The sequence below is a fragment of the Procambarus clarkii genome, chromosome 92 (genome assembly GCF_040958095.1).
Source record: "Procambarus clarkii isolate CNS0578487 chromosome 92, FALCON_Pclarkii_2.0, whole genome shotgun sequence".
NCBI lineage: Eukaryota > Metazoa > Arthropoda > Malacostraca > Decapoda > Cambaridae > Procambarus > Procambarus clarkii.
Window position 1 is genome coordinate 9,844,645 of NC_091241.1, and position 15,316 is coordinate 9,859,960.

The 15,316-nt window shown below is 36.3% G+C and overlaps 1 protein-coding gene across 1 annotated transcript in view; it reads left to right on the top strand.

The window, feature by feature from the left end:
* The window catches only part of lig (ubiquitin-associated protein-like lingerer), a 56,940-nt gene extending 42,586 nt beyond the window's left edge, over positions 1-14,354 (top strand). The window contains exons 18-19 of the mRNA XM_069319331.1: positions 2,318-2,479; positions 13,272-14,354. Of these exons, the coding sequence (XP_069175432.1) occupies positions 2,318-2,479; positions 13,272-13,373 (264 nt within the window). The 3' untranslated portion in view covers positions 13,374-14,354. The remainder of the gene's footprint in view (positions 1-2,317; positions 2,480-13,271) is intronic.
* Positions 14,355-15,316: the final 962 nt, after the last annotated feature.

Sequence of the window (15,316 nt, forward strand, 5' to 3'; positions counted from 1 at the left end):
AACTATATACAGTACACTATATATATTTTAAAATATTGATTGGGGTGCTTTTCATGGCAAAGGTGCTCACATTTGGTGCAAATATCAGAGATTGACTTTTCCAAGTGGGCCCAATAGGTGGGCTTGGATTCATAATAATAGAATTAGTGAAATAGGAAGACTTTGGATAGAGTTGCACTTAGTCCCCTTGGGTAAGTTATTGGTGTTTGAATTGTAAATAAGTAATATATATATAAAACTTTCATGAAATATCATTGGTATATATATATATATATATATATATATATATATATATATATATATATATATATATATATATATATATATATATATATATATATATATATATATATATATATATATATATATATATATGTCGTACCTAAGTAGCCAGAACTGCACTTCTCAGCATACTATGCAAGGCCCTGATTTGCCTAATAAGCCAAGTTTTCCATGAATTAATATATTTTCTCTAATTTTCTTCTTATGAAATGATAAAGCTACCCATTTCATTATGTATGAGGTCAATTGTTTTTTATTGGAGTTAAAATTAACGTAGATATATGACCGAACCTAACCAACCCTACCTAACCTAACCTAACCTATCCTTATCAGGTTAGGTTAGGTTAGGTAGCCGAAAAAGTTAGGTTAGGTTAGGTTAGGTAGGTTAGGTAGTCGAAAAACAATTAATTCATGAAAACTTGGCTTATTAGGCAAATTGGGCCTTGCATAGTAGGCTGAGAAGTGCGTTCTGGCTACTAGGTACGACATATATATATATATATATAATATATATATAATATATATATATATATATATATATATATATATATATATATATATATATATATATATATATTATATATATATATATATATATATATATATATATATATATTATATATATATATATATATATATATATATATATTATATATATATATATATTATATATATATATATATTATATATATATATTATATATTTATATATTATTATTATTATTATTATATTATTTATTTATTTATTTTATTTATTTTATTTTATTTATAATTGCATCTAAAAATAAATGACTAAAATCACATATCTATTAACCAAACTATGTAGGTATTCAAATATAAAGCCGTGCACGAAGTGTCTGGCCTGCCTAGTATTGGTATCTAGATACTGTACCTATAAATGTTACCCATCTGTAAGGACGTTTTTGCCTGTATAGTCATATGGTTTGTATTATATCCTTTGTTCAATGTTCTGTTAGACAACACTCGCATAATGTTCATGGCTCCTAAATATTCAGCTGCCTGGGGGCCGGACAGTAGCGATTACCATGGTTAGACACTCGTATACTTTTAGAAACACTAGGCAGAGAGAGTTTTTACAGGACCTGATAGTATAATGTCGGTTGTTGTCTCCCGTTCGTTCCATGGGAACCCACTTACTGCTAAGGTCTGATATTTATGATCCGAGTGTGTTGGGAGTGATTTTTAACAATTTGTTAATCCCATTCCTACTTTCTGTTGCCAGATATCAGCAATAGGTCATTAGTGGTGCCAGTATTCATCACTTTCTAGGTACCTGCCATGTTATTCAGCAGTTTTAGAACTGCTGAACTTCACCAAAAAATAAAGTGCACAAATTTAGTTCAATACAAACCCCCGTGTATTTTGCAGTTGCACAAAATTGACTTTCCTACTACTGGTACACACACTTGTGTTTTTGCAATAAGTATATGCCGTCGTGGAAAGCCAAATGTTTATTTTAACTGTTTGAATTTAGAAACTTTTTGTTTTGGTATCTTATTGGAATAAATTATATTCAGAGAGCTCGTGTAATCTTGTTGTGTGTGATGCACTGGTGCTGCTGCAGGCTTTTGAGGCACTGACGGCTGAGTAACAGCAGCTCTATCATCTCCCGCATTTGGGTAGATATTTGTGAATCGGTTTTGACTGGGATTTTATAACAAGGCAATTGGGATTTGGTCATACTACTAGATGCCCATAGTTATAAGTTTTAAAGATTTTGGGCATGCCTCTTTGCACAATCCCTAAAAGTACAGTATAACATAAGGAAAAAGTATTATAGTATTACACTGTTAAATGTTATTGTTTATGCTTTGTACATTGTCTTGTAGCATGCTTTTTAAAGTTTATGTACTATAATACAGTATTTTCTCATTAGAGTTTAACAATTTTTTTTAGTCATGTGCACCATGATGTCGACTATCAGATAGGTTTACAGTTTAGGGCTTGTTTATAATATATCCTTACATGTTTATAAAATATATACATACAAAATATATATATATATTTTTTTACAGTCGTATGACAAACAAGGTTTTCATACGGGCACGCCTCCACCATTTAACTTAGCTGGATCTGGAACAAATCCCATGACTGCCAACGCTTACACACCCATGTTCATCCCAACTATGCCTGCAGCACAGCACCACTCTCCGCTCATGCATCATCAGCTCCACCAGGTGAGGTTGCTACTCTCCGCTAAACTGCACAAGTCTGCTTAATACTATGTAATTTACCAGCTTCACAAGTCTCAGGATGTTTTTTTCCATTATGATTTCAGTCATTTTTATGCTGCTGCATTTCCAGTTAGATCATTGGGTACCAGTAAATTTTTTTTTTTTTTTAGTATTTAGAACACAATAGAAATGTTACAAGTTCTTGTAATTGAATAGGTTTATATTGGCTTCCGATTTTCACAACTTGCCTAAAGCATCTAGAAGATCCGAACCCAGACGTGAAAAGTACAAGAGCGGCATTATAGCAACCATGGTAGAGTTAGCAACTTTGAGATCCTTCTTTATTGTGAACAGATCCAAGTTAAACGAAAGTTTTTTCTTGGGGGGGGGGGGGATTTATTAATTATTTTTTTTTTTTATTTTGTATGTCACAAGGGGTACACAGGTGTGCCGTGGGAGTTTGCAGGAAGGTTGAAAAAAATGACCCTAACCTTACGTAACTCTACCTTACCTTATCCAACCCTAACCTTACCCAACTCTACCTTACCTTATCCTACCCTATCCTTACCCAACCCAACCCTAACCTTACCCAACCTAACCCAACCCTAACCCAACCCAACCCTAACCCAAGCCTAACCCAACCCTAACCTAACCCAAGCCTAACCCAACCCTAACCTAACCCAACCCTAACCTTACCCAACCCTAACCTTACCCAAGCTATCCTAATGATATGGTAACCAGAAATATTAAAAAATAAAAACTGATGTGCAATGGTGACTTTTTATTTTGTTTAATGCGCCACGAGTTATTCTTATTTTTTTTTTATTTAATCTCTGCCTTAGAGTGTGCAATTGTCTTAGGTCTGGGTCATCACAATATACTTCCTTGAGTACGTTGATTTTCTAATTAATTCTAATGTTGCAAGCAGGCATCAAGCAGTTCCAGAAATTTAGAACAAGTTAGGCATTAATTATTATTTTTTTATTCAGACAAATCAAATATTGGTTAATGAAGAAAATAAAAATGGTTTCATTCTTGATATTTTGAATGAATATTTTTGGGGGGTCATGTGCTCATAGAGTTTTTCAAATAAATGACCTTTATGTATAATGTGTGTAATTATTTAGGTAATAAAAGCCAGGGAGATGTCAAATCTTGGCAATTATGGGAATTTACAAAGAAAACAATATGCCTTTGCATTTCTTTATGAAAATGTCGTGTAATGTGTGCTGTCGACAATGTGTGTGTGAACCCTCAAACATCGCATTAAAAGCCATATAAGGGTTGTGCTAGACACTTTAATTTTATAGAGTAAACACTAAACATTTTTATTTGTCATGGTATACTGTATATAGAAAACACAAATTTTTATTATTAGAAATGTAATAAAAATTAAGAGTAAAATATATGATTTTGAATATCATATTTCTATATCTTGAGAATACTTGTGACTTGGTACTGAGTTACTTGAACCATATTTCATATTGGAAAGTCACAAGTTAAGTGACATTTCCCCCTCATCTTAGCTCTGGAAAGTGTGGGTCAAAACAGAGTACTGGAGTACTGGATAGTACAAAATGGTTAAATACGTGTATGCAAAAAATGCCTATACAATATTGACAAATAAGAGCCAAAATTAAAATATACAGTAGATGTATGGTGACCACATCTTAAAAAGCACACAAATAAATTAGAGAAGGAACACAGGCGTACTACTGTACCATATATCTCCGGTATCTAAAGTACTTGAGCTCTGCAAGAGGCTGGAAGCACAAAACATTTTAAAATTAATCAAGAAAAACGGTGATAAAAATTACCATATCCAAAGTGGCTTCAGGAATTATTTAAATTCATATTTATTGAGAACAAGAGGTTGTAGATTCAAATAAGGAAATGAAGGTACCGAGAAATTTGTGTGAATTCTATGTTGCCAACAGAATTGGTAGATGGAATAAATTACTGTAAATGAGTCTGTAGTGTGTGTAAACCATCAAAACTTAATAACTTCATATAAACTTTTACCAAGCAAAAAAGTAAAAAAACATGCCAGCACCTTAACCGCTATACATTTTTATGATATTTACAGGGCATCATACAGTGGTCACCAAGTCCTCTGGGTATCATGCCATGAATATAAATGAACAGACGTAACACAATGCAGACTGAGAAGACGACATCCACAGGCCTCAGAAATGGAAAATGACTCGAGGGTGGATTTAACGACGAGCCTCAGATCCGAAACGCTCATTAACATGGTAACTTTAATGTCATTTGCAAAATTAGCAGACATCAGAGGAGCCTTTTGAAATGTTAGAGTATGCCAGAACACTGTACATAGTATGTTAGACCAGTGCAGAAGTATGCAATACAGGCATGAATCCCACTCCTTGTGAAAAACACATTGATAAGGTACAAGACCTAAGCTTTGAGGACTGGTAATTTGAGCTTCCAAACTGAAGTGGAGAAGAACCACATGAGATGACATAATCACAACGTACGAGTGTGACGTGTGTGATACTGAGAGGCATAGCCAATATGGACAAAGATAAGTTATCCCAGCTGTGGAGAAATAATATGAAGGACAAGGTGTGAGACCTGCAAACAAGTGAGACCCATGGACAATGGGGCACACTCCTTCAGTGGGTCAGTAGTGACTTCAAAAAGCAGTCTGGGGTGAAGTTTTGTCCACAACTTCTGACTAAATTATGATAAAGTTGTAAGAAATTGACCCATGAAAGTGCCCAAAAACTAATCCTCCTTATCCACAAATACAGATAGGTTTGTATTTGCTATCGTAAGTGTAATGATTAGTTTAATACTTTATTTCCTACCCGTTTTTAATACATATTAACACTTTCGTTGCCTGATAAGGCACATTCCGTTGTAAAACCAAAGTACGTAGTTTTGCGAGATGACGCAAACGGCATCAATAATTTAAAAATATGTAAAAATTCTATTTATTGTCTAAATACTATGGGACTTGTTTTAAAATGTGTGCCTACATCTTCCCATTCTCTGTATATACCACATGGCATCCCATACCCTGCGGCATGGGCAGCCACCCACACTGGAGGCCCGTTGTTTCGTGACCCTACTCGTGGCCGCCGCAGCTTCCCCTTTCTGGTTGTTTTATCTCGGCTGTTTGTTGTTACCAGCATTATAAACACTGCAAATTGACTTCAAGATGGATATGGATCAAGAACAGAGTCAATCCAAGATGAAAGCAGTGAATGAAATCTGTACGAGAGAAAAGTTATCGAGTGTTCGTTGAAAGTATAGAAAAGTTATGCCCGCACCAACAAAATTTCTGGCTGTAGTTGACAAATTTTCAGGCAGTGATCTTGATAGTGCAGAAAGTAATAGTGATGTAGATAGTGAGGTGGTTGAAACAGAAACAGCACCTGAGGATGAGTTTGAAAGTGAGGCGAATGATGACAATGATGTTGCAGGCCCTTCATTTAGAAGTAGAACCCAACGGGCCCCATGTACCTCACTCGGCAGTTCTGCTGAAGCCTGGTATACTGACAACACTGTACCATTTGTTCAGTTTTATTGGAACACCAGACTTGACTGTCCCCATACCAACAACCACTCCTCTGGAATTTTTACAGTTATTTATTACGTGAGAGTTACTGAACTATTTAGCATATGAAACAAACTTGTATGCAACACAAAACATGTCCAATGCATGTACCAACAAGAAGAATGAGTGGGCTCATGTGAATGTGAAAAATCTTGCCAGATATTTGGAACTTACAATGTTGATGGGAATTATTAAGCTGCTTATGATCAGTATATACTGGCAAACAGGTAAATTATGGAATGCACCCAATTTCAATAATATTATGACTATAAAACATTATACAGTATATCGATTGCAAGGTATTTTTATACTGAACATTAATGCCATTCTCAAAGACAATACAGACAGACTATTAACACTTTCACGCTTTCGATTAGAGATAACTCGTCACTGGTTTTTCTTACGATTCCGCATAACTGCCTAGTTTTCTCGTCAATTGAAAAAATATTTCTATAAATTCCATTTTTTAACCGAAATGGATGGGGATACTTTTGTTTTGTAGAGAATTTATTTGTGAATTTTTTGGTACCAGAATGAATATTATATCACATAAACTTCTATGAGTAAAAAAAAAAAATACACAAAGTATGTTTGGGGGTGTGGCAGTGGGTTCCCTTTAGCTGTTGATATATCCAACACGTGGGAAATATTTGTATGTGTTATGTATATGTCTGTGTAGGGAATTTTACTGCGATCACTGTCATACAAATTATAAAATGTTTCAACAAGTATAAACATGACAAACATCAAACGAACGAAAACAATGCGTTCGTTTCTGCCGCGAACGCATACTGAGCGACGTGGTTCTACATTTGGCGCTTCTCTTACACATGCTTTGTACAAATGTTATACAGTTCATCTTATAGAAAATTTTATTGCGAACACATTGGTACAAAAAAGAAATACGGACATAGAAAAGTAGGGTCAGGAAACGTATAAACTTTCCAAGCATGATTTCCCCCCTGTGTTTTCGCCAGTGCGCTCGCGGCTAACTACTCTCCATTTCACACACTCTTGCGGGTGGGCAATTACCTATATTAAACATTCATTTGCATATGTCCGTGTAGAGAATTTTATTGCGATTCCAATGATACCAAAATTAGCGATGTAGGACAACTGTAGGCTTCGCAACCATTAAGAGAGTGGAAACATTTTGTTGCTGTTTGGCGCTCTCGGCGAGTGATCTGCATAGTTTTTTATTTGGTGTTAATACTCCTTATGCTTGGGCGGCATTTTATAGGTATGCTCTTATAGACAATTTCATTGCGAACACAGTGATACCAAATTTAAATACGTGCGCCTTCAATTATTGTCAGGACAGTCAAAAGAGTGTACACTTTTTCGGTCTTACCGCGTAGGCGCGCGAAGTGCCGAAAGCATCTGGGGTATTTTTTTTTTTTGAGCGCCGAGAGCGCGAAAGTGTTAATAGAACAGTAATGGGATATCTAACACAAATGCAAAACATTATACATTCCTGAGAAAAATCAGTTTTTTTTTTCATTTTCATCAACATAAGGGGTCCAAGACTTGAACGTACTCTAAACTTAACTGGGCGAACTAGTTGACCCACTCAGGTGTTCAAGAGGGAACTTGATAAGCACCTCCAAAGGATACCTGATCAACTGGGCTGTGATTTGTATGTCAGACTGCGAGCAGTGGCATTTAACAGCCTGGTTGACCCGACCACCAACCAGGTGTGGTGATTTGAGACTGGGCCGTAGATACGTTAATTCCCCACAAACAACACAAGGTAAAGTGCTCTACTGCTAGCAATACTCTTCTTTTCAGACACATATTGATCTTTCTGTCTCATATCGTTTTATCTAATTGGTGTCTATATGTGATAACATTTTCATGCCAAAATAAATGTTCAATCCTTTAAAAGCTCTCAAAAAGACTAAAATACAAATACATAATTTACATGTCACTGAACGTGTGGCTAAACAGGTGGTTTTCTTGAACAAGAAAGTGGGCTGCACCCCTCCTGTATGTAAATGTGTTAGTATTGGCTAATATAAATTTGGCAAACTTTGTTGTCAGTTATATTTATCCTGAAGGTCAATCAACATTCTCTGATTTCCAATCAGTATTTTGGGAACCGGTACTTGTTAGTTGTTGCTACACTGAATAGGTGTACAACCCTAAAAAAAAAAAAAAAAGAGTAGAGAAGTTGTGTGATATTGCTTACATTAGCGTAATGAAACATAATGTATTGGCAAAAATATATTGAGTAGTATCACATTTGAATTAGACTTGTGGAGACAAATATAGTAATTTATAGTAATAATCATATAAATTATGTGGAGCATATAGCTTAGAAAGTATAACTGCAAGCCATGTATTTTGGTAAAATTAATATTACATAGGGTAAAGTAATATTGTCTTGGCAATGTAAATGACTACTGTATTTACATTTTGTACTATCGGTAAAGAGGGACAACCTTTCAGTCAGTCTTGAATGCACAGTATTTAAGTGGGAACATCTGCACAAGTAAATTATACGTGAATGCTCACTCACATTTCAATTCATGTAGTGGAATGTTAGTTCTAATCTGATGCGCTGCATGCCAGTGAAAATACAAGATTTATCTGGCACAAATAAGGTACCAGTCCCTCATACACTAGAAAAAAATTGCTGGTCTGTCACATGAAATAATTTTAGAATCACTCCATTAGATTATGCAAGAGAATCTTGAATAGATGGAAGATTTTATTAGAAACATCAACTGGCATAAACATTGCAGCTTGGTTAATGAGGGATATATATAAACCTTGCATTGCACCAGGGTTACGTCAAGCATTATCTGCACGAGCGCCAAAAAAAATAGGTACAGTATTCTAAACAAGCATTCTGACGACTAAATGGTTAAAAACCATGCCATGAACATAGGAAAAATAATCCCAAAACCCTAAGTCACTTTTTGAAATGGCTGATGTTTCCTATAGACCTATAGGAAACTGTGTTTCCTATAGAAACACTGTACCAGCGGGAGTTTCAAATGTTGGATAGTACCTAAAACGTCATGGGATATGCATCATGAGTCAAACATCTTAAGATGGTATGTGTATTTCAAGGGTTAAGAGCCCCTTGAAATAATTTTTCATGACACTAAGAGGTGTGTTTGTAACTTCCCCCATTATTGGGTTATAATGAAAAGCTTTGGCTTATATAGTTGCGTCCTAAATTCCTTACTGTATTTTCATTTTTCATGGGAGCTCGTGTATACATTACATTGTGCCTTTTAAGTTTATTAGAAATGAATTCAGTTTACACATTTGCAAATCAGACCTTCCAGTATTTGCCAGGTATTGTATTGAGTTTTATAGAACTTGCTAACTAAATGCTCAAGGAAGAACTGCTTCCATGTCCACCACCCAAGTTTATTAGTACCCACTTAAGTGGCTGTCAGGCGCCTACCAGCTGAGTGGACAGCGCTTCGGATTCGTAGTCCTGAGGTTCCGGGTTCGATCCCCGGTGGAGGCGGAAACAAATAGTCAGTTTCTTTCACCTTGATGCCCCTGTTCACCTAGTAGTAAATAAGTACCTGGGAGTTAGACAGCTGCTATGGGCTGCTTCCTGGGGATGTGTAACAAAAAGGAGGCCTGGTCGAGGACCTGGCCCACAGGGGACGCTTGAAATCATCTCAAGATAACCTCGTACATCTCAAAATTTGAAACTAGTATACATAAATCTATCTTGTTCTCTGAAAATAGAATTGTATAACTTGCATACATCAAGTTATAACAGTATCCACCCAGTTTAAGGACCTCGGATTTAGCATCCTGGTGGATCTAATGACTAGTTTTCAGACATAGTATTTGCATCCTTATATAATGTTAATATCCAGTAAAGGCAGATGATAACTATTATTAAATTTACCAAGCTTGTCACTTGGTTAACATGCAGCCATGAATGAGTTGGGTGTGGCACAACTTTACCCTTGCTAGACCAGTTCATTCCAGTGTTTCCCCAGAGTGACTGGGAATGCACCGGTATTTACCCGGAGTGACTGTGGGAATGCACCGGTATTTACCCAGAGTGACTGTGGGAATGCACCGGTATTTACCCAGAGTGACTGTGGGAATGCACCGGTATTTACCTTGAATGATGGTGAGAATGCACCAGTGTTTCCCCAGAGTGACTGTGGAGTGTACCAGTGTGTTTTCCCAGAGTGACTGGGTGGCAGGAACAAGAGTGGCTGTGTGGTTGCCTTTGAGGGAAGGACGGAGGTTACCTTGGTTACCTTGAGGGGCTTCCGGGGCTTAGCGTCCCTGCGGCCCGTTCGTCGACCAGGCCTGCCTCCTCCGGAGGGAGGAATGTGTTAGCCATAAATTTTCATAAAGGAAAACTTGTATTGTGGGCAGCCATCCGAGTTTAACAGGATAGGCTATATCTTCATAGGTCGTGAAATTGAGTGGATGCTGTATTCTAAGTTACATTAAGTCTGTACAATACATTAGTTGACATCTCTCTTGTATTCTGTATTTTTAGGCTCCCTCTTGGCCTCTTACACATGCTGTACAGTCCAACATAAACTACAGATATGGGTTTCAAATAGTTTGTATTTTTATGTTTTGTTAGCAATGTTTGGGTGATTTTCTTATTGCAATGATAAAATACATGTTTCTGCATGTTTAAACGTGCAAATACCCAGTATGTGATACATCGGTAAGCAGATTTTTTCCGAGGTGGCATGGTAGTTACCCACCTACTCATCCAACCGGCTTTTATGGTTAAAAACCCTTTTGTTTTAATATGGGCCAACTTAGTTATTACCATTTAAATTTACATTTTTAAATTTTATCTAGTTGATTAAATAGATAAAAACCAAATCCACCCTAACCCAGGCAGGCTGGGATTTAAGATTTTTTTTAATTATACAAAATATAAATAAAATTTTTGTTCTAGATCAGCTTTATCCATGTAACAGCCTGATGTAACTTTTTTTTTTATTATTATTATTGTTTTCTACCACAGACGTGGATTGAAGGGTGACCAACCAAGAAGCCAGAACATCTGAAACCAAATTCCATACTATTACATTTTCATCTTATATTTCAGAAAGTGATAGGGACAAGCAGTGGGACTACTCTGCCAGGCTCCTTATCTTGATAATATTCCTTAATCCATTTTTGTTTTCCATTTCAAGATACATGTTCTTTCTCCTACCTGGTTTAACCAGGTAGAAGACAGTCAAGGTACAAAATATCGTACTTAACTTTAATGGCTTCTTTTCCATTATCAACTGCGTTATAGTATGCTGGAATAAAATAATGGTAAATTTGTTAAACATGAATGCCTGTTAGTAAAACCTTGTTGTGAATAATTTAGTATTCTATGTTTTTTAAGATGAAGACGAATGGTATTTGCAATTGTCGATTCAAGTACAGTAACTCTGGGTAACACGATAAAAGTGTACAAGTGGATGAAAGGACATAACAAAGGGGATAGTAAATCATTAATGTATTATGAATAACAGAGGTTCCAGGACAGAGCCTTAAGGAACTCCACTTACAATTTTTAACCTACCTGGTTTAACCAGGTGGGAGTATTTGAAATATCAAAACATGAATTTAGGACAAGATCACATGTCCTGTGCTGGGAGCACTGGACCACCAACCCCCTAAAAGTTATAGTCAACTATTTCTCTAAATGAATCTGTATATATCTCATAATCTACTTAATGCAAAAAAATAGTAAACATTTTAAGAAATTTGTTTGGTTAATATTAACACTGTCGAGTTCGTTTGGATTTTTCGGCATGCACTTTACAGAGATGCCCCATTCTGAAAGTTCAGATATTGTACTGAATGAGAAATCTTTCTGGAATTAAAGGTTTCCATTATATCTAGGTCTGGATTTTCAAGGTTACAGTATTAGTGTTGTCCACAACATTACACTGGGTGACATCATGCAACCCTCGACCTCTATTAATATCATTCATCAATCATTGTGCTATTCATTGCAAAAGGTTTCCTGCTGGTTATATACAATTTTTTCACAACATTTAATAGAGCTTTATAAATGTTCATTGTTCACTCAAATCCTTCCTTCTCTATTAACTGTCACATGCTTTTTTCCAATGTTATATACTCCTAATAATCTCTCTTACATGCCTTCTCCACAAGCTGTTTGAATGGAGATTGATGTCTGAGCCACACCCGTTTTCCACCATGTTTACAACTGACCAATTGATCACTATCCTGCCACACTTTTTCATTTTTATTTTTTTACTACACAGTTAACTAATGCCTTTTTAATTCTTACTGTCACTACATTCTATATAGGTGATGGGGCTGTTAGTGTTTAGTCATACCAGTTTAGAAAACACAAGTGATGTTAAAAGGTCATTCTTGGCTTCACCTGTTCGCTAAGAGGAAAAAATATTTTCCATCCGCAATTCTCTGTACTCTCTCTCTCCCATTGCCCATATATCTGTTTGATCAACTAATCACAGGGAGTCTGGTTCAATCCCATCATATGAACTCGATATTTTCTCATGGATATATCATGATTGTGGAATTTTATTGTGTGCGCTACTACTACTAATACTACTATTTTCAGGTGTAATTCGACATCCAATTGAAAAATGCTGTTGCCTATATTTCTTTAGTGAATCTGTTATTCCAGACCTTTGTTTCTATTGTTTATTAATGAAAATGGGCAGCACGTACTATAAACCCTATCAGCTCATCTTTTTCCCTTTCATTACTCTCCTCAGAGCGCCAGCAACTTGCCTGCCTTTCAAGTTTATTAGGGGTCTTGGGAGACCAAAGGTGAGATGGAAGGACAGGGAGGAAGTGTATTCAAGAGGGGTGCTGTTATGGATGATTTTCAGAGACAACAAATGACTGTTGGATATGCTGCCCAAGTTCCATTATTGTATAGAGAAAACCAAGAATTTGATGTAGATACAGTGAAAAGTTCACATTAATAATCCTGCTTGTTACCTTGGGTTTCTGTGCAGAGGAAAACTAAATTATGTATCTTTCCTAGTATTTTGACTAGCTTAATGGCACTAGGAGTGTATTACATAATATGATGTATTTGAGGTACTGTATTTATAAAAAACTTGTTTCTAAGAGAAAATCCAAGGTTATAGATTGTTTTGTGTGTATAATATAGCATTACACTCAGTGCTTAATGTTTACAGATGTCAAAGTGGTTATTGGTAGGATAAAAACAATAATGACTTTGTTTCTGTTACACAGGATGGAGGCAGCTCTGGTGGTCAGCGTGCAGGAAGTACAGGTGGGCAGAACAAGGGAGGATCAAAGCCTTCATATGGTGGGTCTTACTGGGGCACTAACTGAAGCTTCCCCATCAAGATCTTCCCTACAATCCGAAGCAATCGTAATAGGGTAACCCTGCCTCAGTCCCACGCTAATATCATTTGACAAGGATGATCCACTGTTCAGTTTGTTGGTGTTGTTCGGCCAGCATCCATTCCCACCTACGATGTAGGTGCCTCAGCATCCGGAGCATGAATTTGTCAATTAGATGTGAAAATGCGCTCACAGAAGTCCTTGATTTAAATAAAAGTTTGCTTAGATGGATGTACAAGGGTCGAAAAGTAGGTGTACTCTTTAGTCAGTGCAAAAAATACTAATACAAAAGAATTTGCTTGTCTCAGCACATTAATGAATGTGAATGAGGTAAGCTGTTCTTCACCCCTATAGGTCATACTTTATGTGAACTCGTCCAAGGTGATGTAAAAGTGGATATGATATTTAGCATTTGTGGCAATGGTGTATTCAGTCTTGCTCTTCTCACTTGTAAATAACGGATGCCACTGAATAAACCATGGGCGCGCAGGTCCACTGGCATGGTGCATTTCTCCCGCAACCTTTCACTCCCACACCTTTTTATATTTACAAAAGTTTTACAAATTGTATGTTTGGGTGATAGGATTTGTCAAAGAAGACTATAGTGATTGTACACCACTAGAACAGATCTTCATGTAGGCTACAAATGTAAGACGGCATTCTATTCTGGAGTTGAGGTGTTAACACATTTCTTGAAACTCACTGAAGTTAAGGGCTTGCTGTGGATTTGAGACCACAACTCCTTTAAATTTGCCTTTCAGTGGTCACCCCAGAATAGGATGATTGTATGTTCAACTCACTTTATTTTTCTTTCTTTTTTAACTTCTGTATCTCTCTAGGTACAATATAAACCAATTCCTGTTAAAGGAATGCTGTATCAATGATATGAAAAGTATGCCTCTTGTTTTGTAAGCTTTTTGTGTAGTGAAATATTTCAGTTCCACCAATAAAAATATCTTGAATCTAAAATTTGTCTGTCTTCCATTTTATAAGTATATTGCAGATTTTGGCTGTGACGTGTGAAATACAACGGACACGTAATCATCCCATTTCACTACTGTACTGTACTTTAGAATCATCAACATGTGAAGATGTTTCTATAGATCACGTGAAGTAAACTGTTGTATATATTCTCTCAAGGTTCTATGTACATCACTTTGACTTGAAACTTGTTTTCCTTACTGGGAGTTGTGTTATAAGGGAATGGCTTATAATTATTCTCATTGTTGGGGGACAGGAACCCTTTACTTAAACTGAAGGTCTCCCTCCCCCCATCCTCATCGCAATTATTGACTTCAGGATACGCCTCAACAGTTACCTAACTCCCAGATACTTAGTTTACTGCTAGATGATCAGAGGCATCATGTGAAAGGAAAATGGGCAACCATTTGTTGTCTGGAGAGCACCCAGAACCCATCGACTGTGACCCAAGAATGTAGACCATTACGCTCAGGCTTGTGTATTAGCTAGAAAATTTGACCACTCATGAATTGGGGTAAAAGGAAGGCCCTTTGTATTTATAAGATGTAACTGGTGGCTACTTTGAGCCATTTAAGCTCTTTCCCCCCCCCCCCCCCCCCAAGGAGAGGTGAATTTGTGAGGTATCTTGAAAATGAATTCGTGTAGCTACATCTAATTTTTTACACATGATCTGCACTAAATTTTGTATTATTTATTCACTTGAAAAATGTTGATCCTGTAATTCAGATTTAGTGTGCTCTGTATATGGCTTAGTCATGTCATATTGTGTACATTTCATCATAGTAACTCCAATACAGTACTTTTAATTTACCTTTGGGCTGCCCATTAATGCTAGTATTATACCCTTACCCTTGTGGATTGTAAATGGGGGGTGGAAAGAGCCTTTACAAAATGTAATTATTGGAACTTTTCATGGAGATAATGTTGGAACAAGAGACAGGGTTTCATTG